We start from the raw sequence: 26134 nt of genomic DNA on the forward strand, positions 1-26134 counted from the left end.
ACAAGCACACGCATGTTCACGGATCCCCAGAGTACCGGCACGGCCTCTCTGCCCTGCCAGTACCCCTGCCTGGATTCCGGCCCTCTGACCCACCCCACGAGTCGCCTACTTGCTGACTGGTCCGTCTTGGTGCTCCCTGCAAACGTGCAGCACTCACACATTCGTGGTGCAGGAACCCCACAGCCACCCAGCACAGACCCTCTGCCCACCTGATATCCCAGCCAGGGCCCGGCTGCACTGGGACCCACGCCAGTAGCTGGCACCACAAGCCAGGGGTGCCTACACCCCCCGGTTGACTCCAGTAGCTGGCACCCAGTCCACCCACGCCAAGCCCCCCAGTAGCTGGCACATAGTCCTTTCAGTACACATCCACACAGGATAGAGAGTGAGGTTGTGCAGAGAGATCGTTAGGAAAAGATTTAATAAGAACATATAAGAAGACAGGACAGACATCATCTGTGTCCTGCTACCAATCACTTGTCTCTGGACAGACTCCGGTGTCATCAGGTTGTCCGTCATCTGAAACTTCTTCAACAAGATTAGAGGGGACGAAGCCTCTTGTGCCGTCGGTCAGCTCTCCCACGTACCAGCCGTCTTCATCCACGTCTCCAAAGATGTACACGTATTGCCCAGCAACTAGAGGAAGCTCTAGTTCAGGCCGCTCATTGGGACCACTGAACGGATCGTAGCTGTATCGAGCTACGAATGCTCGCAGCTCCGCCGGTTGTTTTCTCATAGCCGCCAGGAGGATGGGCTCCTTGTCTGCAGCCCCGTTAGCCTGGCGCGGCCTGGAAATGATACGCTTGGATCTTTCTCTTTCCAGCCATTCAAGTTCCCGAAGTAGCTGCTGGTGTTGCTCGTTTAGCTTCTGATACCAAACCAGCTGGGCTCGAAACAGTTGCAGGGTTTCTTGGTGTTCCCCGTGTGCTTCTGCCTGAGCCCTCGGCAAACACTTGCCTTGCTCTTCTTTCCTCTGGAGCGCTAACTTTGTCTCCTCAAGTTCCTTCTCCAGCTGTTGACTCCTTTCTGCCATTTCTCTCATGGCTTCCAGTTTGCGCTCTGCCTCTTCCAGCTGGGTTTGAAGACAGACCTTCATTTGGATGGCAGCATCTCGCTCCGCTGCCACTCGCGCCAGTTGCCCTTTCAGGTCGGCATTTTCAGCTCGAACGTGTTCTGTCAAACCCATCTGCCCACGGAGGCGAGCATTTTCTTCAGCCAGGCGGGTGTTTTCATTTGTCACCTCCGAGAGCTGCACCTCTAACTCCTCGCCGGTTCGGCTGTGGGCGCTCACATGATCAGAGGCCTCTTCACCTGCAGCCACTTGGGCCTGAAGCTCCTCAGCTGCCTTCTCTGAGAAGTCATGCTGCTTGTCTTGTGCCAGCAAAGCTCCAGCAGGCTCTCCCATTTCTCCACCCCTCTGCTGAGGAAGCGATGCCGTGCACGGTTCCTCGGTGGGGCTTTGGATGGGCAGTGGCACTTGAGTGTTGATCAGGCAAACAGTGGTCGCCTGCAGTTGCCTGGATCTTTCTTCCAGCCGCGAGGCGAGGGCAGCTAGGTGAGCATTTATCTGCTGCAGCCTCTCTGCCTTCTTGCGCGCTTCTGGAGAGCCTTCCTTTTTCAGGAGGCGGTTCTCCATCTCAAGGGCACTCTGTTGCCTCTCCAGGTCTTCTAGAAGGCGCCGCAGGCGGCTGTTCTGCTTCAGGAGCACCAGGTCTTGCCCCTCCGGCACCTGGAGCTGAGCATCTGCCACAGCCTTGCACGTTGTTTGCTGCCCAGCGCTGCGGCTTTCCGGCGGTCTTTCCTGGGGTGCCGCCGGGGCCTGGGGCCCTTCTCTGCCAGAGGAGCAGGAGCTCTGCGTCTCCTGATGGCCCTGGTGCCCAGGAGGGCCTTCGGGCTGGGCCGTGCAGGGGGAGGCAGGCAGCTCGCCCTCGAACCGCTGCAGGATGTATTTGAGGAAGAGTCTCCTCTCCAGCTGCAGCTGGTTCTGGAGGTGGCGGATGCGGGCGGGCTGGTAGCCATCCGTCTCCCACTGTAGCTTGCTGAGGACGTCCTGGAGCTTGCTTCGGGCCTCCCTGCCGCTCCTGCTGGGCCTCACCATCTCCTCGGCCAGCTGCCGCTGCAGGTCCCGCGTCTGGTCAACGGCGGCAGTACATGCCTGCCGCAGCAGCTCCTGTCCCTCGCGGAGCTCAGCCTCCTTCCAGCGCAGCAGCTGGCGGGTCTCTGCCACCCGCTGCCGCTGGTTCAGCTCCTGCAGCCGCCGCGCCTCCTGAGCCTGTCGCTGCTCCCACTCAGATCGGAGCCGCTCTGCCAGGAGCTGCCGCTCCCTCTCCAGGGCCGCCTTCAGCTCCCGGGTTTCGGCAGCGAAGCAGCGGCGCAGCTCTTGGGTGCGGAGCCGCTCTTCCTCCAGCTCAGCCTGTCGCGCTTCCCGCTCCCGCCTCTGCTCCTCCTTCTGCGCAAGGCTGCCGGGGGCTTGCGCCGGGCCCCGGCGGGGCAGGGGGTGGCTGCGCGCCACCGGCCCCCGTCCCGCAACGCCCCGCGCCATGGCGTCGGCCACCAAGCGCTGCTGCCAAAGGTCACTGACCTGCCAAAGGTTGCGTTCCCTGGGTCTGCGAGGGGCGGCAGCCCCCTGACCCCGTTGCCGCTGCTGCCTCCCTTCCCTGTGCAGAAGCAAAGACAGCAACTGCCACAGCCCGGGTGGCTGAGCGTGGCCTTATATACCTGTCCTGGTCCCCTGCTCACAATGAGGGGTGGGGCAGCATGGCCTTCTATGGCATGTCCTGGCCCCTGCTCACAATGAGGGGTGGGGCAGCATAGCCTTCTATGGCATGTCCTGGCCCCTGCTCACAATGAGGGGTGGGGCAGCATGGCCCTCTATGGCATGTCCTGGCCCCTGCTCACAAAGGAGGGGTGCGGCATTTTACATAAGAAAATGCCAAAAGACAAAGATGTCTCCGGAGACATGGGCAAGAGAACTTGACCAACTGACCTCTTCCGTAGAAGTGGGTTTGCTGCTAGAAGAAACCAGGCCAAACTGGCTGAAAGCGGCAAAGCGGCAGCAAAATTGTGCAAACTCAGATAATAAAGATGCATTAAGCATGTTTGCACGGGCGGGGTCGCGTGTAGAAATGCTCGAAAGCGAATGGTAACAGGCGATATCATGGCCAAAGACAACAGGTTTTTTTCAGCCATCTTTCCCAGACCTTGTCCTGCTAAGCTGCCTTGCAGCTGGTCGCCCCCCCCAGCTCACTTGAGAGCACAGGGTTGTTCCTCCCCAGGACTTGGCAGGTGCCTTTAGTGACCCCCAATTGGTTCCTCTGCCCATTTTGCAGGTCCCCCTGGCTGGCAGCACCCCCACGTGGTGTATAAGCCCTGTACCCTGTGCCTGTGTTGCCTCTTGTGACTTCGGATCTTGTACCATTTATGTCTCTCTGTCTCTTGCCCCACTTTGCCTGGGCACCCCACATCTTGCTGAGGGTGGCTCTGTCCCACCCCCACCATTTGGAAAATGAAAACCAGAGCTCTATAGGAAGTAGAGGTGTAGAAGAGACCAAGCTACAACTTTTCCATCTTAAATATAGGAGGAGGGTCTGGAAAAGGACTGAGAGAAATCTACAGTTCAGGTTTTGCAGCCTACACTAGCAGTGGGATGTTTGCTCCTCCTCTACTTGCAGCAGGGGGCAAGAATGTAAAGTGACAGGGTGTTTGGCAAGATGACAGGGAATGAATGTGCCTGACCCTGTCAGGAAGGCAAAGCTTGAGGCTGGTGTAGATGGCCGCAGAATCATGAGCTGCTGCACCAGTGATGGTATTGTGGGGACTGCGTCCCCTCCTTTATGCTGTCTCCTCCCAAATGCAAAGATCCTCTTCCTAGATGTTCAAGCCAAGGAGCTTCTGCATGCAGCACGGTGGGTGCCTGCACATGCTGTGCTCATGTGTAGCTTATATGCCACAGCGTGGACGTGCTAGTGGACACGCACAGCCCGGGTGGCAGGTGACAATGGAGCCCTTTGTGACTTCCTCTGTGACACTGTGGGTGCTGCCTAGTGCCAGTGTGGCTCCGGCCCTTCAGTGTCCAGGAGGACGGCAACGGGATAGGGCAGGAGCACAGGGCTGGCAAGGAGCCCTGAGTGATGTCTCGTCTTTCCCCGCCACCCCCGGCATCCCCGCGGGACCAAGGCAATTCCGTGAAGTTGCCTAGTCCCCAACATGGGTAAGAGAGAGGGGCTGGGGCTGGGTGGGCACCCTGTGGGGGGAAATGTGCAGGAACATGAAAGCCCTTTGTGATTTCTCTGGCATGAGCCTCTGCCCAGCCCCCTGTGAGGCTGTGAATATTCACAGCCTGCCCACAAACCTCCATCCCCAGATTTGCTGCTCCTTGAAAAGCCTGTCCCACGCATCTCCCGGTTCCTGCACAGCCCCATTGGCCCCCCAGGCTCTCCCTGCAGGCAGTGCAGAGTTGGGGCCAGGCGACATGGCCTTGCCCCATGCCCACCCCACATGGCCTCTCCTCCTTCCCCAGGATTGAGCAGAGACCCCCCAGCCAGCCCCAGCTGGCCTGGGAGGCAAAGGAAGAGAAAGACAGCCTTCCACTGAGCTCTGATGAGGTGTGCATGGTCCCGCTGCTGCAGACTGGTGAGTGAGGGACGTTTTGCTGCTTTGCGGTGCTTCTGCATGGCAGCCGGCTGCTGGGCCCATCCCAGGCCTGACCAGCATGGGAGAAATACGATGTCAGTCCCCTGTTTCAGACCACCAGCCCAGGGCTTGCTTTGTCCTCGGGAGCTGGCATGTGGCTAGACGCAGGGTATCGCTGTTTAATCTCTCCTGCCAGCACCTTCAGCTCACCCTCCCGCCTTGCTTTATCAGATCCCAAGTCTGATTCCTGCATCCATCTGGATCTGCCACCAAGTGAGGAGAAAGACATCCAAGAGAACGTCAAGGACTCTCTCAAAGACTCAGGAGAGGTACCTACAGAGACTGCCATCTGTCTTGGGCCTGCATCTCCTTCCAGCTCCTCCCATGCTCAAAGATCACTTCCTGGAGGGCTGCTGTGTGTGCAAAGCTGGGGGCAAAAAACAGAAAAAAGACACCAAGTTCCTGTGGGTAGGAGGGATCCATGAAGGAGCCCCACAACCTTCTCTTCTCTTTGCAGGACCTGAGCATTCTGGACAACTGGCTGAAGGATTTTCTATTCAACCCTTCATCCTCCAGCTTCTTGGAGCAGCAGAATTTCTTGCAGGTCTGGCATTTCCAGAGCAGGTCACAGCTTCCCTAGTACAAACCCCCAAGGGAGGTTTCTGCCCCAAAGTCCTCTGCACCTTGAGGGGTACAGAAGGCCACTTTTGGAAAACAGCATAGAAAGGAGCGGAGGCTGCAGTGGGAACAGACTCTGGCTACCTCCCTGGACATGGCAGATGGGTGTGGCGACTCTTGCCTGGGGCTGGGAGGGGCTCTAGGGACGTGAAACCAGTGACAGGCTTTGCTGCTGTTCCCGGGAAGCCTTGGCAAGTGCTCCGATCCCTGCCAGGCACTTAGCAGAGCTGCCACTCCTGGAACAGCTGCCAGAGCCCAGGGCAGAGCATCGGCTTTTCTTCTCGCAGGTCCTGCTGCCCTTCACAGAGTCCCAGAGGCCAGACGAACGTGAGAAGGCTGTGAACATCATTGACTGGCTGATCAGATCATTTGTCAGCCCTTCCTCTGTGAGGGTAAGGAGCCTGAGGTCCAGACAACCTCCAGTCACCCCATCACCCCTTCCCAGCGTCCCAGGATAGTCTGTGGTTCAGGGCTTCCTTGGAGGGAAGTCTGGGCACGGGCTAGGGGACTCAGCAAGGTGCTCTCTTGAGTAGGACATCTTCTCCCCCGTCTCTATAGGCTTCTCTCTGGCCCCTCTTCTCTAGGGCAGGAGCCAGCTCTGCTGCCCAGCCTGCCCAAGTCAGAGCTGTCCTGGAGCATGATGTGATGCCTGGCCTGGCAGCCCTGGGCTGCTGCCCAGCAGCATAGGGGTTCAGGGCCCACAGGGCTCTCTGGCACGTCCCCTTCCCTGCAGCCACCTCCCCACTGCCTGCCACATGCCCAGGCGTCAGCCCCAGGACACGTGCTGCTGTCCTGCAGGTGCTGCCCACCTGTGCCGGGGGGAGCAGAGGAGCTGGGCAGGAGCAGAGGGCAGGTGGCTTGATGTGGCCAAAACGGGGAGTGGAGCTCACGGAGGCAGGGGCACTCCGCAGGCTGTGGGAGGGAGGAGGAGTGGTGGTGGTGGTGATGGGAGGGCAGGATGGGGGAGACGTCAGGTCCCAGTCCTCATGTCAGCACCTCCATCCTGTGGGCTGAAAGGCCCAGTGGTCAAAATCCTTCAGCTGCAGCCTGGGATGGAGTGAGAAAGCAGTGAGGGGAGACAGCCAGCCAGAGCTGTGGGCTGCGTCTGCTGGGCAGAAGCAACAGGAGCTGGCAAGGGAGCCTGGGCCTGAGGCAGAGGAGCCTGGGCTGTGGGCTGGAGAGCAGGGAAAGGCAGCAGAAACAGTGGGGCTGCAGGGGAGGCTGTTCCTGCTTGGGACAGCTGTTACTTACCCATCCTGCTACTGCTGCATTGCATTCCCTTCAGGCTCTGCTCTCCCCTTGCCACAGCTGCTGCGCTGGGTCAGGGGCTGCTGAGAGGTGCCCCTGCGCTGGGCGGAAGAGCTGGCAGCGTGCAGGGGCTGGGGCACGCACCTTTACAGCCCTCTGATCCCTGCTGGGTGCAGGGCTGGGCAGATCCTGCAAGAGCTCTGCCTGCGGCAGCACCCAGCCCTGCACCAGCTCTTGGGCTAAAGGGTTTGGCCCCAGCTGCCATGCTGTAGCCCCGCTACCAGTGCTTCCTCCCTCCCTCAGGTCGGTGTCTCTGGTAACCATCACCTTGGTGAAGAGAAGCTTTTCCAGGACCTGGGCAGGGTGGTGGGACGTCTCATCCTGTGCTGTGCTCCCAACAACCAGACGATCCGCTTTGCAGCTGCAAATGCTCTTCAATACCTCTACAAGTTCACCCTGCAACAAAGAAGTAAGAGAAACAACGACAAGTTGGGTCCTTCTGGGCAGAGAGGCCAAAGCAAGGCCAAGCAAAGCACCATGCCACCTCATCCATTTTCCTCAGCTAGAGGAAGGAACAAGAAACCCTCCCAATGCCAGAGTAGGGGAGCAGCTGTGCTGCATCAGCTGCAGGGCCCACACAACCCAGCATCAGGGTAGTGTGTGCAGAAACAAGAGGACATGGATAAGGTGATAGCCACGCACCTCTCTGGGGTCCCTTAGCTCTTGCCTTGTGAGAAATAGCCAATGCTCGTGCTGTAGACATGTGTGCTGCTTTAAAAATGCGGGTACCTCACAGACCTCATCCAGGACTGTTACCTCCCTTGAAGCAGTGGTTCCACAGCTGCCCTGGTTAGCAGGGGACTGAAAAACTTCCTGCTGCAATGGTTGCCCATCCTAGAGTTTCTGTCCTGCTTCGGACTAGAAAGTTCCATTAAGCTCCACCACTTCTCTGCAGCCTAAGAAGCAATTTCCCCTCTTCAAAGATAAAAAGTCATTTTATCACAGAAGACAGCCAGGTTGGCCAGGAATGATTTACCATTGGTAAAGCCATGGTGTTTCTCATCACCTTTCCCTATGGCTGCAATAGTTGCCTTTCCCCAGCTGTTGGGACCTCATCTCCATGACCTTTTAGGATGAAAGGAAGCAGCCTTGCAAGGGCATCAGTCAGTTCTGACACCTGACTAGTCTCAGGCACTCATCTACAATGAGTTCTTATGTGGACTGGGTTCTGTCAGTAATCCCTGACCCAGTTCTTACCCACCACTGGCAGTTCTCTCCTCTGAACCCTTCCACTTCCCACATACTGCCTTTTTGTGTTGGAGCTCTGCCAGGAGTTGCCAGCTTAGCCAGGCCAGTCTCCTGACATGTCTGCTCACTTGCCCAAGTGTTGGGGCGGACCATCTTGTGCATGGAGGTCGCTGTCCTTTGGTAGTCTACCAGCTTCCCTGACCTCCTTTGCCCTTCACAGCTGGTTCCCATAGGAGCCCAGCTGAAGAAGCTGAATGCTCACCTGAAGTCCAGGAACTGTTCTCTGCTGCTCTCCTTCCTCACTCCTCTCGGGACTGGAACCCCACTATTTCATGGCCCCTACAGCCATGATTACCATGTCACAAAACAATTTTTCTGTGTTAGTGAACAACAGATTCAGCTGTGCAACACAGTGGTTGCTCCCTCCAGTGCCTGTAGAAAGAAGGTCTCCCTGATGCCCTCCAGAAATCTCTTTAACTGCTTGTGTCCTAACACATTGCGAGCAAATCCTCTGCTTCTGACCCACACGGTCTCTCCCAGACTGTTGGTTGTCCCATATATCTGAGGTGCTCCTTCATATAGGAGGCAATCCCCCCTTCTCATCTTCCTCATCTGTCCAGAAGAGCTTGTATCCATCCACCGCAGCACTCCAGCTGTGTGAGCCATCTCCCACGTCTCAGTTATTCCAACTGTGTTTTACTTGTGCAACTGCATGCAGAACTCTAGTTCCTTAGAGTTTCCCGGGCTGTGAGCATTTGTATACATATGCTTGAGGCAGGTGCGTCTAATCCTTCTCCATCATTCCTGAGGTCCCTCTTGTTCCCATCACTCGTCACCCTTTGCTTTACAGCCCTGTCCACTTCCTTCCCTTGACTGTAGGTTGTAACCTCCCTCCTCGCCCATTCCTAGCTTCAAGCTCTTTTCACCGTTTGGTAAGCTTGTTGGCAAAGATCCTACGTCCTACCAACTGTTCTGTGTTTTCTTCCCCCCGTTTAGGCAGGACGCTATCAAAACATAATCCAGAGCATCCACAGCTCCAGAGGGAATGGGAAGCTGAGAGCGCTTCCTGGCTTTCTTGGCACTGTGACAGCAGTGACATTGCTATGGTAATGAGCTCCTCCCTTACTGTGACTCTTGTCCATGGCATCAGCAGGAGACCTGAGTGAACAAAAGGATCCAGAATCAGCGGGACTGGCATGGCCTCGCTCTCCCTGGTGAGAGAGGGTTCCTGCTGTCCCTGAGCAGGGACTACCTGAGGGTGGCACTCCAGTGTCCCAGCAGCAGCTCCAGTGCTCCTGGCCACCAGTGAGCCCTGGTTCTCTGTCGGGCCAGCGTGCTGTGCCCATGACCCCAGCCCTGCTCCCTCACCCTGAGGGCCCTCTGTTCTCATCCTCTGCCCTGCAGTGACTGCAGCCCCTGTTTCCAGCTTTCCTGTGGGCAATGGTGCCAGCACTGCTGGGCATCTCTCAGCAGAGCTGCTCGCACAGCTCAGCTACGCAGCACAATCAGGGCACTCAGCGCGACGTCTTCCCTCCCTTCCTTCTTCCCGTAGGTGTTTGGCATATACCTCCAGCCTTCTGAGAGGACAGACGTGGTCCTCACAGCCATTGACGCCATGAGAGACTCCAGCATCTGTGACAAGCAGGTGGCCTGCAGCTTGCTCTACATGGCCATGAGAGACCCTGCCTCCTGGCTGATAGATGTAAGCAGCCTGCAGCGGGATTTTGCTGCCCATGAGACCTTTCAGGCATTTTCCCTCCCAAGCCCGGGTGTCTTGGGCACCTGAAGCCATCCATTTCAAGCCAGCAGAGAGGGATGGGAAGGGCAGCAGTTTCAGTGGCAGCTGAGGAGATGGTTGCACTCCAGCGGCAGCACCATCCTCACCTGTGTCCCTTCCAGGCACGAAAGATCTTGGAGTCTGTCCACAGAAACATGGAGTTCATCTGCACAGTGACAGCCCGGCACAGCCTGGAATCACTCCTTTTCCTGCTGATCAAATGGCGCCCCAAGGATACGGTCATGAGCCTGTTGAAGATCACTCCATCATGCGACAGGTACCAGCCCCGACAACCCTGGGGGCTTGTTCCATAGCCCAGGCACGGCGCGGTGGCTGAGGCTGCCCTGCTAACAGAACGCTCTGGCTTGCAGCACTGCCCTGGCCATGTGGGAGGTGATGGTCTCCCTGCCCAGCACCTGGGAGATGATCTGCAATGAGCTGCTCAGTGTGATCCAGGACCAGCTACCGCAAGGGCAGTTCAACTCCACAGAGGACATGCACGGCCTTCCCTCAGCTGTGAGTGACCAGAGCAGGTCTTGCTCACCTTCAGGGCTGTTCATGCCTCCCCAGAACAACAGACACAGCCCCTCCTGTCTGCCCCCAAGCAGCCACCTCCTCCCGGACTTAGGGACACAGGCCCTTAGGGCCAGCAGGCACCTGCCCAGCACCAGGCTCCCCTGTGCCAGCCACGCAGGGCTGCCCCGTGCTGCTGGGGCCCCGGTGCACAAACACGAAGTCTGCCCCTGCCCCGGCAGCACTCTGCTTCCCTGCTGCCTGCATCCCTGTGCCCTGCTCTGCAGACTGGAAACCTGGGGCAGGGGCAAGAGTTGGGGCAGGGGCTGCTCCCAGACAAGGGCAGGGGTGCAGACTGGGGCAGGGGCAGAGAGGTGCTGGGGTCAGGGCTGGGGCAGAAGCCAGAGTCCGGGCAAAGGCTGGGGCTGGGGCAGGGGCTTGGCTATGGCAGAGTCTGCACAGGCTGCAAGGCCTGAGCCTGGAAACCCAGGAGGGTCTGCAGGGTACAAAAGGCAGGCCATGCTAGCCCCAGGAGGCTTGTGGTGCCCACGTCAAAAGCAAGAGCTGAGCCCCCGGGGCTGCTGGGTCTTGGCCTTGGCCTGGAAGCCAGGTTGCAGTCTCCATCAGAGTCTCTGTGGCCCGGGCCAGTGCCTGAGCCAAACCCCATGTGCTGCCCGAGGGCTTTGGCAGTGCAACAGCAATGTCTTTGCAGTGAGTTGTCACTGTGTGTATTCCACAGGCAACCAAGGTCCTGTACAAGCTCATCCAGCAGCCCATCTGCCAGGAGAAACTAAAAGCACTCTTCGCCAAGGTCTTCATGGGCCTGGTCTTCCAGATTTCATACACTGCAGAGCTCCTACAACACACCACGGAGATTTTCTGGACATACAGCGAATGGCATCAGGCCAATCAACCCAGCCCTTTCAGGTGCTCCATCCCCCTTCCCCTGCCATTCCCCTGGGCCCTCGGCCAGGGCACATGCTCTGTCTGTGACTGGACTTCACTCTGCATGCAGGTTTGCAGTGGAGGCCATTAAAGCTCTGCTCTGTGCTGCTGGCTATGAAGAGCATGTCCTGAGCATCCAGAAGGAGGGCGGCTGGGACATGCTTCTCGGAACTGAGACCCACCACAGAGGAATCAGCTTGCTGGCCAGGTGAGAGCCCCTTTCAGGCAGCAGTGCCTCCGCAACGCCACCCGTCGTGGCTGAGAGAGGGTCCCCAGTGTGCCAAGGCACAAGGCTGCAGCCGCAGTGCTCGTGACAGAGCGGTCAGACTGGAAAGGGCGTTCCTTGCTTGGGGAAAGACCAGGGTGCTGTGAGCAAGTTGTGTAGAAGCTGTAGCTGAGTGCAAACGCACGTCCTGGCCTGGGGCGTCGTGACTAGGCTGGGCAGTGCAATCCCAGCAAGGCTTTGCCTGCCCTGCTCCATCCCAGTGGTGCTTTTCTTTCCCTTTCTAGAGAGATGAGTAAGAGCCCAGTTGATCAGCGATCCTCCATGTTCCAGCATCTGCAAGGGATTCTTGGCTGTAGGAAGGAATTCCAGATAACTTTTGCCATGACTTTCTACGTTGAGGTAGGCCTGGTGACAAGCAGTGCCTCTCTGAGATGCTTCTGAACCCTGCCCTTTTGCCGACACGGCTGCAGGGTGGGATGACAGTCACCGGAGCTGGGACAGAGGCGGTCCATTGTCAGTACCTCTGGCCTCGACCCATTTCTGCTGGGGTAGCACTCACAACCACCGGCATGTCCACAGGCAGAGCTTCCCCCAGGATGGGCTACGTCAGGCCCCCATGTCCTGAGCTGGCAGTGGGAACCAGGAGCGGCACAGTGCGGGGAGTCCTGCAGGCTCTGCCAGTCTCTCGCTGCTGTCTTTGTTTCAGCTGCTGGCCTGCGATGACCTTAAAAAGGATTTGAGTGACCTGGTCCTCCTCCAGTCGTATATGACGTATCCATGCCACATAACACAAGCGCTGGTATTCAGAGGTATCATCACACTGTCAGAAAAACCTGAGATGGTGAGCAAGGCATAGTCAAGTGAAGCCATGTTGGCAGCCTGGGGCTGGGGCAGTGGGTAACGCAGTGGCTTGGGTCTGGCTGAGAGTAAGGAGGTGGGTGTCAGAAAAGGGGGTGGCTGAGCAGGGGACATCGAGCCTTTGCTGTCCTGCCTTCCCTTCCCTACCCCTGCTCTCCCTCGTCCCCATCAGCACACATGTGGCCACCACCAGAGAGCAGGCTGCTGCAGCGATTCCTGTGCCACCTGCCAGGAAGCTGGATGGGAGGCTGGTGCTCAGTGAACACAGCATTTTTGCCAGGGTGGTCTTCCAGTGCTTCACCATAACAGAAATCCTGTGCTTCATACAGGCAAGAGAAATGCATATCCTGCTGAGCGACATCCTGAGGACTCTGAACAATGGTGACACAGATATCAAGATGAAGGCCTTGCTTGTCTTCAGAAACCTGCTGAGACACATGAAGAGGAAGGAGGCCAGCCACATCACTCTGCAGCTGGCAGGGAAGCTCCTGCCACTCATCGATGACGTAAGGCTGCTGTGGGAGCCTGAGCCCCACAGATGGGTACTCTGCAAGGACAGCTGCCCTCCAGCCCAGCCCTGCAGGCAGGACTTGGGCAGGGCTGCTTCCCTCCTCACGCCCCTGGGCTCTCATGGGATGGCTTCTGGGCTCTGCAGCCCAGTACAGCTTCTCCTTGGCAGGTGGATGCCTCTGGGTGACCCGATCCCCCTGCGCTGGGGCTCGCCCCTGTGCAAAGCACCAGCAGCCCAAGAGCTGCTCGGAGCCACGAGGGCTCCCCCAGATGCGCTGTCAGGCAAGACCAGACGTTCTCCCCAGGCACTGTGGCAGGGAGCTGAGGTTGAGCCTGCGGTGTGTGTCCTGCAGGCATTGCTGAGGGGCAGCCTGGTGTCCTCCTCAGCCCATCCCCGGGGAGTGCTGCTCTGACATAGCTGGTGGTGAATGCTGGAGGGCTGGGAGAGCACTTGGAGGCACAGCACCACCTGACAGAAACCTCTTGTGTGGCCTTTGATGGGGACCATTGCCCGGGGCCCTTCAGCCCCAGCTGCAGATCTGGCCCACAGCTCCTCTGTGCAGAATCTGACCCTGGAGCATCTCCCCTCACATCCACCACCCTAATGCCCTTGATCACCGTGGGCAGGGAGAGGCTGTTGCTGAAATCCCCCGTCTTCCTTCCTACCAGGAGTCCAGCCAGCTGCGAGAGCTCTCCATCTGCCTCTTCAGAGACATGATGGAGACTGTGGTGGGGAGAGACAAGAGACGGATGAAGAAGAAAATCCAGAGGGTCCTGGTCCCGCTCTTCTTCCATATGAATGACCAGACTGGGAGTGTGGCCAAGGTACAGATTTCAAAGCTGAACAGTGACAGGGGGAGGGGTCACAGCGCTGGCCTGGGCATCGGGGGTGATGGCTGCTGGCAGTCGTACTCTGGGAATATGTGTAACCTCGGGGTTGCACTGCCCAAGTCACTGAGGACAGGGTAGAGCTCCCCTCATCCCCTGCACCAGTCCCACCACTGCCTTCCTCCTCCCCCCGAGCCTCCTGCTGCAGAGGTGGCCAGGGTGCTGGGGTCCCCTCCCAGCCCTGCTGCCCCCATTCAGCCTCCCCCAGCACAGCCCAGAGGAAGGAAGGGTCCCTGCAGAGCCAGCACGAGCACGTGAGGAGAAGCTGGCATGGACATTTCCCAGACCTGCCCTACATGGTCCAGCAGGGCTGGGCAGCAGCCCGTGGCCACCGAACACACAGGTCCCTACAGGCTTCCCAGCTGTCCCTGCAGGTGTCAGAGGCCAGGACTTCGATGAGCCCCAATCCCTGTCCCCCAAGGGCTGTGCCCAAGAGACCCCCAGATGTTTCGGGTAGCTCCCTAAGAGCAGGATTGAAGCACTGCTCACAGAGATCACCCTGCGTCAGGCCAGGGAACTTGGTCTGTGCAGAGGAGTGGAGAACCAGCTTGTTCCCCAGCCTGGAGTGAGGAGAGTGGTGGGAAGGGAGGTACGGTCAGAGGAATACTGGTCATACATCCCAGGATCAACCCAGCTGGAGCCTCAGCCTAAAGGAGCTGGGGCAGCCCTGGCTGGGGAGCCAAGCGTCCTGCTGGGGGCTGCCCACGTGAGGTGCTGCTGCCTCCCTCCTGCCCTGGTGTCTATGGGACTGCTACTCTCATGGCCTGCAGCCATGGGCCCACACCTCCCTTACCCTTCACTCTGCCCCCAGCCCTAGCAGCAGCTCAGCAGCTCTTGCGGATGTCTATTCTGCTGGCTGGCAGAGTGCGGTGCGTGAGGTGTTGGCTGCCCCATGTCCGTGCCTTGGCCATTAAACCCAGTTCAGACTCTGTCCGCAGCAGCCTCTTCCCATAACAAGCTGGGAACAGCTCGCAGCCTTGCCAAGAGGAGGGGGATGCCAGGTCTCCTTCTCAAGCTGTGGTGCCATCTCCCAGCTTCTGCTGCTTTGCAGGCCTCTGGTGAAGCCCTCCTCACTTGTGCAGACCTCCTGAAGAGGAAAAAGCTCAAGCAACTGGCCCAGACAAAGCAGACGTGGAGGATTGGAGAGACCTTGGTGAGGACAACCCCAAAGCCCCAGGGCCCAGGCTGGACAAGGGATGCCCCATGTGCCCGGGGTGTGGACTGTGCAGCTGTTGCTCACCGGCCCTGCTCCAGACTGGAACCCACAGCCTGGAGCTGCATCCTCCTTCCTGTCCCTCAAGTATAGAGCCCCCAGGGCTTCTCCTCCAGGTCCCTCTCCGCTCCCACCCCTGGGTGCTGAAGGAGACCCTGGCCCACCTGGGCCCTGGCAGCAGGACGGAGGGGCCTCAGTACTTCCGGGCCCCCTCTGCCTGTGGCTCTCCCTGAACTTCAGCCCCACAGGGCTCCTGGCTGGAAGAAAGGAATGGCCTGGGGAGGAAGGAGGGTGATGGGAAGAGGCACTGGTCTGGCCGGCTGGGAATGGTCTGTGCTAGCCCTGTGACCTTGTGCTCTCTCCAGCTGGTGCAGGACAGGAGGAGGATGGAAGAATACCTGCATCACAGCCTGCCATACCTGAAGGACGCTCAGGCCACCTTGAGAGTGGAGGCCATCAGATTCATTGGTGAGCCCCAGCCCCCAGGGTCCCTCTTCTGACAGCCTGGCCCCAGTCCCTGCCACTGCACTGGCAGCAAGAAGCAGCCCTGTGGCTGCCAGAGCCTCGGCTGCCCCATCCAGGGCCTGGGCAGACAGGGGCTCTGTGCCTCCCTCACCCACCCCTGCCCACGTAGGTGGGCTTGGTGGCAGCCTTGCTCAGTCCCACTGCCCTCGGGTAGTCTCCTTCCCTGGGGTCAGCCCTGCTGAGGGGGAGGAGGGCGTGCAGCTGAGCTGGCAGGGCCAGGGGCTGCGCTGCCAGCAACATGCTGGCGAGTGGGAGGTCTGATGGGAGCTCTGTGCCTAGGGCTTGGTGCACGGCACCTGAGGGACCGAAATGAGGAGGAGCTACAGGATATGTGCAGGGGTGAGTAGGGGCAGTGCTATGCTGGCTCGGGCTGGTGGGGCAGGGGACAGAGCCTGGGCAGGGTGTTGCTATGCCTTGTCCTGCTCCAGGAAAATGCTTCAGGGGTAGAGGAACGTGTCAGAGGCATTTCTGAGCAGCAGCTTCCAGCTGATGATCCATTGGTCCCACCTGCTCCTCCTGGCCAGGGAAAGAGACAGATGGGGCTGGCATGGGAGGGTCTCTGCGGACAGCGGGGTTTCACCACTGCTGTCCTTCGTTCTGTTGCAGCCCTCCAGCCCTTGGTGAATGATGCAGAGTCCTCAGTTCGTTCCCTGGCAACTCAGACCTTGCTGATCCTGGCACCTCGGCAGCCAACATCAGGATGGTCCCTACGAAGATTGTGCTGTGGGCTCTGCAGAGACAGGGAGAAGTGAAGGTCTCTCCTGGGGAAAATGGCTGCATGGAAATAAAGCTGGAACAACCAGCCCAGTCCCATGGTGTCCTTCACACAGGACATGAGCATGCTGAGCAGACAGCATCATTCCTGGCCTCTACTGCTGCCTGCAGGACAGCTCATCTCTCGGCACACCCTGGCCCCAGTCTTGTTTTACAACAATTTTACCTCTTGTTTGGGCTTTCCCCCAAAAGAAGCATGTTTGCTCACCCCCTGTGCAAATATTTTTCTTTAGGGATGCAGAGGGTGAAGGGGAAATGGCAGACCCTGGAGAAATCGGGATTGCCTGGAGAGCTGCCCGGCACCCCGACTTCCCAGTAGCTCATGGCAGCACAGCACGCGCTGACCCAGGGTGTCCTTGCACCAAAGCCCTAGCAGCACTGCTGGAGACCACAAAACCCAGAGGGGAGGAGGAGGGAAGCTATAGCCCAACCTTCCCCTCCTGAGACATTCCAGGGCCTGAACAAATGCTCGGCCAAGCTGCCGACTCGTCATTCATGCCAGTGTTCTGAAGTGGCCACCTCTGGCAGGCTCCTGGCTTGCACATCTTTGCCCATGAGCCAGGGGAGACGTTTCCCTGTGGGAAGAGCTGTGCCCCTGTGCCCTGCCACACCTCCTCTGGGCTGCTGGGGCCGGACTCCCAGCCCTTTCAGCAGCTGGGCTGATCTGGCCATGGTCGGTGCCATCAGCCAGGCAGTGGAGGCAGCGTGTGCCAGGCTTCCCACGGCTGCCTTCCCAAGGCCTGGAAGGAGGGAGGGCATCAAATCCCCAGCAGCAGAGAGCTCCTCACCACCCCAGGCCAGCAGCTCCCCCCAGCTCTGGGACCAAGCCCAGGCTGTCCCCTTGGGGTCCCTGGGGAACCTCTGCTCTGCCAGCACGCAGCAGGCACTGCTTCGGCAGGGAGAGAAGGAGGCAATGGGCTGGGAGTCCAAGGGATGCCTTGGCACACCGCTCGTTCCAGCAGCAGCAGCGCCGACAACCCTTTTCTGTGCTGGAGTCCAGTCCCTCCTGTCACCTACACAGAGAGGTCGTTTTGAAGGACAGCAGCATCTTTAGCCTGGCAGCTTTATCTCCAGTGCCAGTCTTGAGTTTCCATCAAGCACCCAGAGGCTGTCACAGCAGACGGAAATTACTGACCCCCCCGGGGTGGGGGGTCACTGTCCGCACTTGTCACTTCTGCGACAGCCTTGTGGCTCAGGAGTACCAAACTGCCCTGGCTCCCCACACTCCTTGAGGCTGGCCCAGCACAGCGCCCTGCGAATCTCCACGGGCACCCGCAAAGGGCACCCGACTCCCTTGTGCCCAAGTGTGAGTTAGCAAGCAGATGCCAAGCTGCAGAAATGTGTCTGCCGTTGAACGTACCGTCAGAGTCTCCAGAGCAGTCTGACAGTTGTGCCGCTCACAAGTGCAGGAGTCCGTCCCCAGGCGGTTGTTTCCTGCTCTGTTTAGTTTCTCCACTAAGCACCTCTGAGGGTCCAGTAGGTTTCTAGGGTGTCTTGGGACCACTTCTTCACACAGGTGCCAGGTAGGCCAACAAAGGTGATGCTCACCTGACTCTGGTCCTTGCAGAAGAGGGAGTGCTGGTCAGGGTGTGAGAGACTGAATTGTTATCTCGAGCTATTTGTCTCAAAGACTGTTTGTTGCGAGAGACTGGACTGTCATCGCAAGCCATTCATCTCAAGGATTGTTTGCTGTGATGAGCCACTTATCCCAGAGATGGCTTGTTTAAGCAGGGCACTCCTCCGTCCATAAGGACGATTATCAGGCCACTGAGGCATCCAGGGGAGGAGACAGGCTGGAGCCGGCAAAGCATGCAGGAATGTGGAGACTATCATTGTCATGGAAACTGCAGTCTTTGAGATAAGGTACTGGTTTCTGGCATTGATCACGCAAAGGTCATGTGATAGATGAAACCTGCAGCGCATGAACAGTGCGTGAACAGTATGTATGCGTGTGCATCGGACTATGCCCTACAAAAAAAACGTGGAGACAAGCCGTGGTGTGCACCCATCACCAAAGAATTGAAGATTGAGGACCAACTGGATGCTGCTGGATCCATGGTGGTGACTATTCTTGCAACTCTATCCCGACTGCTTGCTTAATTTCTGCCTTTTCTTCCATTCTATCCTAGCGCTACTATTTTCTACTTTTGATAATAAAAGCTCTTTTGGGTATACGGCATTTGACCTTGCTTGTGTCTTAATCTTGCTCTTGGGATCATATCGACACCTTCCCCGACATTGGATCGGGACACAGGGATGGAAAAACCATTGTCAGCCTTGGCTGTAGTGACCATGAAACAGCGGGTGAAGATTCTTGCCTCTTCAGGGGACTTTTGGTGGGAATCCCATGGGCAGCAGCACTCAAGGGCACCAGACCTCAGTACAGCTGGTCTTTCAGGCCTAGGGCCACCTCTGCCTTCCACTGAGGCACCCAGAGTAACCCCCTTGGAGGAGCTCTACATGTCTGCAGTCGGGACGTCCGTCCATGAGAGATCTTCAGCAGAAGGTCCCCTTCCATCCCATAGTGACCTGGGAAGCCAAGTCACCAGAGGCAGGGCTTGCTTTAGTCTTGCTTGCAGATCTTGCGCTTAGACAGCTCTCCAAACTCCTTGTTTCAGTATCATCCCTCTCTCCGCGTCTGCCCTCTTGATTCAGCTAAGGATGTCATTCTCCAGCCTGAGGAGCGAAAAGGGTCGACCACAACTCTCCTCCCTCCTCTGCCAGGCCCAGCCTTGGAAACCAGCTGGCAGCGTCGTGAGCGATAACAAGGGGTGGGAAGTTTAGGCAAGGGGCACGGGGAGGCATGGCCCTGGTGAAGGCTGGGGCCTGAGACAGCATTCCCAGAAACAGTCATGGACATCCCTCCCCACACCTTCTCCTCCCTCCACCCCCGGACTAGGCAGGCAGCCCCAGCTCCGGCTGTGCTCCTCTAGCTCCAGCTGTGCTCTGCCCCTCGCCCTTCACCTTGAGGTGCAATGGGTGAGGAAGGCCCCATGTGTCCCAGAGCCTTCGGCCCTTGGATGAGCAGACTTCCCCTCAGCCCTCCTTCCTTGCCGGAAGGCCCCCACCTGTCTCTGCTCCCTGGGGCTCAGCATGATGGGGCCAGACCATGGTGGGAAGGCAGGAAAATCTGCCGGCCATTGCGGAGACACCCCACGTGAGGTGGGGTTTGTCCTGGCCTCTGGAGGGATTTCTGCCTGAAGTTTTGAGAGCAGCAACAGGGACAGCCACATCTGAGCGAGTCGCCCATGGTGCCTGTTCTGCTCCCAGAGCAGGGAACGTGCCACAGCCCAATCTCTGGGTCCCAGCACCCCAAGAGCCTGGCCCCCTCCCAGCCCTCCATGCACACGCAGAGCCTGGGAACCCCTCACCTCCCATGGAGGTGGGCTGGCACAGTGGGACAGTGCAGCCTGGCCATGCCCTGGGGGACCACGGCCATAGGAGTAGGGCCGTGCTGGCCTGGGGCTCCTGGGGGCACTGTGCCCCTGTGGGAGCTAGTCCTCACCTCCTGACCAGTGTCACAAGCTTCCCACCAGCCCCTCACCTGGCCCACAGCTTGCTCCTCTCCCATGAGTGAGGCAGGAGGGGGCTGCTGGGGGAACCAGGGTGTCAAGAGTTAGCCTTGTATTTGCTCAGAGGAGAATATGCTCTCTAAATAGCCTGTCTTCAGCAGCTGCCGTGGTTGCTGTTGATGTTGTCCCAGCTAATAAAACAAGCTAGCAGGCAGAGCTCACCCCTTTGAGCTATTGCTTATGGGAGCCTTCCCACTCCACAGTTTCATCTGTTTGCCTGGCCTGACATGAGAAGCCTCCCCCAAAGACATTTATCTCCAGGGACTCCACTCTGCAGCGACCTCTCTCCCTGTCTCTCTGGCTTCTCGGTCCTCTGCTTTCTTTCAGGACATGCAGCTGAAGCAACGCGCCCGATCCCTGCGAGCAGCAAGTCAGCGGCGGGGAAACAGGAGTTAGCAGCAGGTCTGAGCAGCTCTGTGGGGTTGGGAGGAGGCTCAGGCCATTTGAGGGCACTGCAAAGCCCGACGTGCAGGGGGCCAGGGCTCACGCGTGCCCGGACCCGACCCCCTGCAGCGGGAGGGCAAGACGGGTTCCCTCCGAGCCCCCCTCGTACAAACGCCTGCCGTTGGAGAACGCCCAGCTCAGCCGCTTGCCCTGCGCCTGGCACACTCAGCTCCCAGGACTGCCGGAGCCCTCGGCACTGCAGGTGCCTAGAGGAAACTCCTGGCCCCATGAGAAGGCCCCACCTTCTTCTCCCATGGGTCAGCACAGCTGGGGAGGGCTGCCAGTCTCCTCCCTTCAGGCGGTGCTGCCTCGGATCGGTCCCCTCGGCTGCCACTGTGCCCTGGTTTGGGGCCCGCCCTTCCCTGAGGGCTGCCTCTGACTGGCCCCAGGGCTCAGGCTGCCCAGGTGCACCTGAGGGGATGCTCTCTGTGATTGGCCGCCTGCTGCGGTGTGCTGCCCGCCCTCCCCTGAGGCGATGTTTCCTCCGATTGGCTGCATGAGATTGCTCCTCCCATCCAGTGATGGGTCAGGCGGCTCATCAGTCATCTGTGCTTTGCTCTTGCCAGCTGTGATTGGTGGAGCTGGCATGCCCCGCCTCCAACCAACACCCCCCCACACACAGGCAGGGTGCCCAGCTTTTTCCCCTCTTGCCACCTTTCCTGCAGGCCTCGAACCTTGACTGGTGGGTTACCTATCCATCACATGCCTTGCCCCCGCCTCCTCAAATGCGATTGGCTGTCCTGGGTCCACTGACTCCCCAGGGACTGCTGGGTGGAGGTTGCCAGGCAACGGACTCCACCTGTAGGGCTGAGAGCCTCAGAATGGGGCTGTGGGCCCTGAGGAAAGGCTGGGGGTCATCAAAGGCGGGTTTGGACCCTAAACCGAGGATTTCGGCCCGAAACATGAGGCTCTGGGCACTACGAAGGATAGGCGCGCTGCTACAGATGACGCTGGGGACGCTGCGAAGGAGGGGAACCTCTTGGTTCCTTTGCCCCCGGGTGCCGTGTATGGGGCAGGACTCCGGACTCGAGAGGGAAACTTCCTCTGGCTCACGGGCAAGGCTGTGCCAGCCCAGAGCACGCAGGAGGTTGCCACCTCTGAAGACCGGGACGAAGGAAGACTGGCCAGCTTGGCCCTTGCCGGTGCCCCCGCCACAGCAGGAGCCCCCCTCAGCCTGCTGTTCAACCCAGAAAGGGGCTCCATTCCCGCTTACATCCTCACCTTTACCAAGGAACACCCTTAGGAAGGACTGGGCAAGGCGGAAGCACGTGCTTCGTTTGAGCGAACTTTGCAGAGCGTTCCGTTTGGGTCACGCGTGTGGTGGGACCCGCGGGACAGGGGGCTGAGGCTCACGTGGGCTCGCAGCCGGGCCAGCGTGCACAGCAGCCCAAGGGACAAAACCACGTCTCTGCTGGTGGCCTCCCTGTGTGGAGCTGCCCCTGCCCCCTGCAGATGTGCAGAGGCTCGCTGGGGGTGAGGAACAGCACCAGTGGGGCCTGGGTTAACGGGCAGGGGTCCGACGGGCCAGCCAGATGCTACTCTCCGTCCCTCTGCTCGGCCCCTGTGCCACTGCTGACCCTTGATGTCCCCCCGCCGTTCCCCACTCGTCCCCCGGTGCCCCCCTTCCGCCCCCTGCCCACACACCTGTAACCTCCTGTGACCCCCTCGGTTCCCCCCAGTGCCCCCTACTCCCCCCAGCGCGTCACTGGGCAGTGCCGTGGGGGGTCCCAGCGTGATGGGACACCGGGAGGGCGAAGCCTGCTGTGGCGATACGGTCGGGGCTCTCCCGGGCTGTTCCCTGCACCAGCGCGGGCTGGTGCTGGAGGTGGTCGTGCCGCGGTGGGAGGGGTGGCGAGGGGATCCCCATGGGCAGTGGGAGGGCACGGCAAGGCCCCAGGACCCCACGGGGAGACCCCTGCTCTGGGGTCTGTCCCGGCATGACTCCATTGTCCCCAGCCCGGGAAGACCTGAGAGGGGCCCCACAGCTGGCAGCCCCCAGCCTCGGTGTCACCCACACGTTGTCTCACCAACCGCCGGGGTGCTATCAGGGAAAGAACAGATACACTCCCCTTTCGGTGTCTTTTGATGAGCTTTAATTAACTCCGTGGTGCTGGCTGGGGCCAGGTATTGCGGAGGGATTCCTCTAGTGCCTGCCTCGCTCGGAGGTCCCTGTCGTCCTGCGGTCCCGAGAGATCTGGAACAACACCACAGGCAGCGCCGTGGGGACCTGGTCCCGGCCAGGTGCTCCCCTGGCCACCCCGCTCCAGGGACCCGTTCGCCAGGGATCTTCCCACAAAAAAAGACATCCCAAGCAGCAGTATCTCAGTAAAAGTCCTCTGACCCCTTCCTTCCCCATCTCCTGCCTTACCTCAGCAAAGAAAGCTGTAGCTGTCATCCGCAGTTTAACTGAGCAGGAATTCAGCCACGGCAAGAGGTTCTTCACCAGAGAGCGGGAGACGAGCCCAGCGTTGAGCAGGACGCTGCGCAGGGGTCACAAGCGAGGGACACACAGTTACGCAGGAAGGCCACAGGCCGGGCCTCCAAAATTCACTTGCGCCGATGCAGACACTATTCTTCAGCTCCTGACGGCTTCCCGGGCACGCCGGGAGGGTCCCAGCGGCCATTTCCCTGGGCACAGCCCTGCAGGAGTTGGCCAGATGCATCCCTGGGGCTCTTACCTGGTCAGGAGACGCACCCCCTCAGGGTGAGCCACGGGGTCTTCCAGGCGAGCCCACACTCCCCGATTCACGAGCAGCCGCGTCCATTTCTGCGCCATGCATTTGCCCAGCATCAACTCGACAGCTGAAAGGAAAATCCTGGCAAAAGAAGCAAAGCGCAAAATAAACAAACCCAATCAAACAAAACAAGTCCAAACAGCACCACCGCCAGAAACCCCAAGAACTCTCAAATCGCAGCAGGTTAGGGGAAGACTGATCTGCAGCAGAGCTAAATAGCCCTGGGATGACGCTTCACAGCCTTCCAGACTGCAGCTAACGACACTGGCATTTTCTTCATGCCCCAGACCCACCGAAGCAGAAGAAAAGCCACGCCTCTAGACTGACTCCACGCTAGGTGTCAACCAAGGCCAACACCTCATACCTCTTCCCACCAGCCTTTGGCCAAGAATGACACCAGTGCCCGCAAGAGTCACTGCTCCAGCGGGGGTCCGTTGAGGGAGTGCAATGCTATTGTGCACACAAGGGGATGCAGGAGGCAAGAGGACGGCCGTCCGCAGTATGAGCTGCGTAAGAGCTTCCTGCCTGGGAGCTGGAGTTTCTCCACGAAGGAACAGAAGTAAAACCAACCACGACGACCGCTTTCCACATCTAGGAAGTGGGGCAGGCCAAGCCCTCCCTCAGCCCCACAAAGGCACATGCCTTGGCACGGGGAACTGAAGCCAGCCCCTCCATCTGCCCCTTCGGCTCTTTACCTGCACGGCTTCTCCACATGCAGTTGTTTCCAGCTGGTCATGAGCAAAAGCTGCCTCTCCCCACCCAGCATTTCACTGGCCCACCTGAGCAGGCTGGGAAGGAGGTGGGGAAGCAGTTGCCTGAGCTCCTCCGTGCTCCTCAGGGCAAGCACCACCTCGGAGATGGCACGGGTGATCTGCAGAGAAACATGACCAAGAACCACCTGTTCAGGGAAGGCCTTTTCCCTCCAGCCTGGTTCCCCCGCCTGCCCGGGGTGGGGGGTCACTGTCCGCACTTGTCACTGCTGCTTAGACCTCAAGAAGCACAAAGGGGCCTCGGGGAGGTTCTCCCTTCCACAAGATGTGCTTCCTCAGCTGGGGTTTTTAGCATGCATGAATGGTGACTGGAGAAACGTGGTCATCCCCTGACAATGAGATGGAAAGCCTTAAGAGCTTCTTAACGTCTCAGTTAGTGATTGGGCAGTGACTGGCAGCGCGTAGGGATGCCAAAGAGGGTGGAGGGAACTCGGCAAGAAGCAAGGCGGCGGTTGAGGGTTTTAGCGCATCCTTCCAACCATGTGCGAACCCAGAAATGGGAAGCCGTTGATGTCTGTGGGTGGAGGAGGAATAGGTCTGCCCTGGGAACGTGACTGAAGGACTCTGAACAAAGGAGAGGTTTCCATCATGTGCGCGTGCCTCACCCGGGGAGATGGGGAATGCCCTCTGCTGTGGCGTGGCTAGACGGTGCTCAACATGCTCCATGAGCTGACCTGCCTCTCGTCCTCCCCTTCACTCCCCACACTTGGATGGACCTCAGGAAGCCTTTTGCTTCCTTCTAGGCTGGTTCATTCTTTCAATATCTGCAGTTCAGGAACTTGGCACCAAAGGCCTCGTTAACATGCAAAGTGCCACAAGAAGCCACATAATAGAATTCTAGAATCATAGAATAGTTTGGCTTGGAAGGGACCTTTCAAGTGTTACCAGAAGTCGGCACTTCAGAAACTCTCTAAGACTCAATTTTGGAGTTTTAGAAAGCAGGCATTCTTCATTGCATCGCTGGATGCACGGGGGATCGTTCCACCTATCGTGCATACCAATTCTTTCAACAGTTGAGATTATATACAGAATGGACATACATATTCACGATTTTTCCTGGAAACAACTAACATATTCATCTGAATTCCAGGAACTCAGTCATATACGTAAATGTCCTTGGCGCAGGCGCACTCGAGATCTTTGGTGATCTTCAGGGGTCCTCTGGTGGTCTTTGATAGTCTTCCTCACTTGTCCACTAGTTGACCCTTTTCTAGTGATTCTGCGTGGTTGGACACTACACGTTTGATACAACTTATGCTAAAGAATGTTCATTAGTATCTCTACTATCTCCCTTTTCTTGATATGCATTCTTTTGTCACAAACCACATTGACGCTCTGCAGCCGTACCCGGGAGAAGGCAGCCATTGTGCCCTGTCCCTCTGACAATGCAGCAGGGAAGCCTTGCTCAGCAGCACGTCTTCCTACAAACTGGACAAACTGTGAGGGTTGTTCTGACAGATGCTTTGGACGTGGCAGGTTTTGGAGACTCCTCCAGGAAACTCACACATGTGCACTGCCCTGCAGCTGGAGCCTTACCGTGTAAAGTCCTGGGAAGACTTCTCCCACACTGGGAGCTCAGCTGTCCTCCCACTGACCTCTCTCTACCTCGCTCGTCTCCCCTCACTACCTGCAGGCAGTGCCTTCAGCCCTGCTGTGCTTCGCAGGGGAGCTGCTCCTGGGCAGAGCTGTCTCTCACAAAGCGCTGCCCACTTGCTGGGAGCTCCCTCCGTCCCAGGAGCCCGGCCCAGCTCAGGAGCAGAGGACCAGCCCAAGGCTTCACTTTCTCTGCCTCTCCTGGGCTCCCTGCAGATGTCTCAGCTCCTGAAAGGCAGCGGAGTCACCCTTGGGGAATGGACTTTTTAGCTGACTGCAGTAATCGCCAATTGTCCCTCTCTAAAGAGTGGAGAGAGAGCGATTCCAAAAGCATGGCTTGTCCTACCAGAGCACAGATGTCTATGAGAGGTGTAGATGTTCCCCTCTGGGCACGGATATTCTTGGCCCATAACAAAAAGGACACACAGGCAGTGACAGGGAGGTGTTGGTTAAACGCTCTGGCTGGGCGGGGATTCAGCTGAAGCAATGCAGACATCTCATCCCCAGCTGGAAGCCCTGGGGATGAGGCAGGATTCAGATCCCCCCATGCATCCCACAGACCCACAGTGTTAAGGGATGTCAAGACTGGCCACCGCTTCCAGGCACTGCAGCCAAGGACCCCTCCCACCGTGCCCCTGGAGCCCAGACCAGTACCACCAGTACAGTCCTGCCTGGCTGCTGGAGCCCAGCCCGGTGCCTGGGGATCTGGAGCCTTTGCTCAGGCTGAGGGATGCAGCTGCCACTTTTCCGCTTGCAGGTGCAACTTCTAGCGAAGCTGAGCACGCATCCCAGAGATGCACACGCACAGACACACCTGCGGAGAGGACACTGACACGGCCAGTCACACAGACGAGGCGCTGCCGTCAACAGTACCCACATGGAGGACTCACACAAAACACAGAGACAGCCATGTCCCCTCCTCCTCTTGGGCTGCCAGAGACAGGAGGTCACTAGTGCAGGCACACACACAACACGCTGTGCGTTC

The 26134-nt window shown here is 58.6% G+C and overlaps 2 protein-coding genes across 2 annotated transcripts; one reads left to right on the forward strand and one right to left on the reverse strand.

The window, feature by feature from the left end:
• Positions 1-2542, reverse strand: LOC138684027 (RIMS-binding protein 3C-like). The gene has a single exon (XM_069777777.1). The coding sequence runs from the start codon at positions 2540-2542 to the stop codon at positions 467-469; it is 2076 nt and encodes a 691-aa protein (XP_069633878.1). The 3' UTR covers positions 1-466.
• A 736-nt stretch (positions 2543-3278) lies between these two features.
• Positions 3279-16171, forward strand: LOC138684028 (maestro heat-like repeat-containing protein family member 7). Its single transcript, XM_069777779.1, has 19 exons — positions 3279-4632; positions 4864-4961; positions 5150-5236; positions 5598-5702; positions 6862-7027; positions 8803-8912; positions 9359-9508; positions 9706-9860; positions 9955-10099; positions 10836-11023; positions 11112-11249; positions 11552-11666; positions 11974-12108; positions 12455-12631; positions 13305-13460; positions 14575-14676; positions 15102-15204; positions 15541-15600; positions 15868-16171. The coding sequence occupies exons 1-19, from the start codon at positions 4485-4487 to the stop codon at positions 16011-16013; spliced, it is 2484 nt and encodes an 827-aa protein (XP_069633880.1). The 5' UTR covers positions 3279-4484; the 3' UTR covers positions 16014-16171.
• Positions 16172-26134: the final 9963 nt, after the last annotated feature.

Source organism: Haliaeetus albicilla, unplaced genomic scaffold, assembly GCF_947461875.1.
Source record: "Haliaeetus albicilla unplaced genomic scaffold, bHalAlb1.1 scaffold_158, whole genome shotgun sequence".
In the NCBI taxonomy this organism is placed as follows: Eukaryota; Metazoa; Chordata; class Aves; order Accipitriformes; family Accipitridae; genus Haliaeetus; species Haliaeetus albicilla.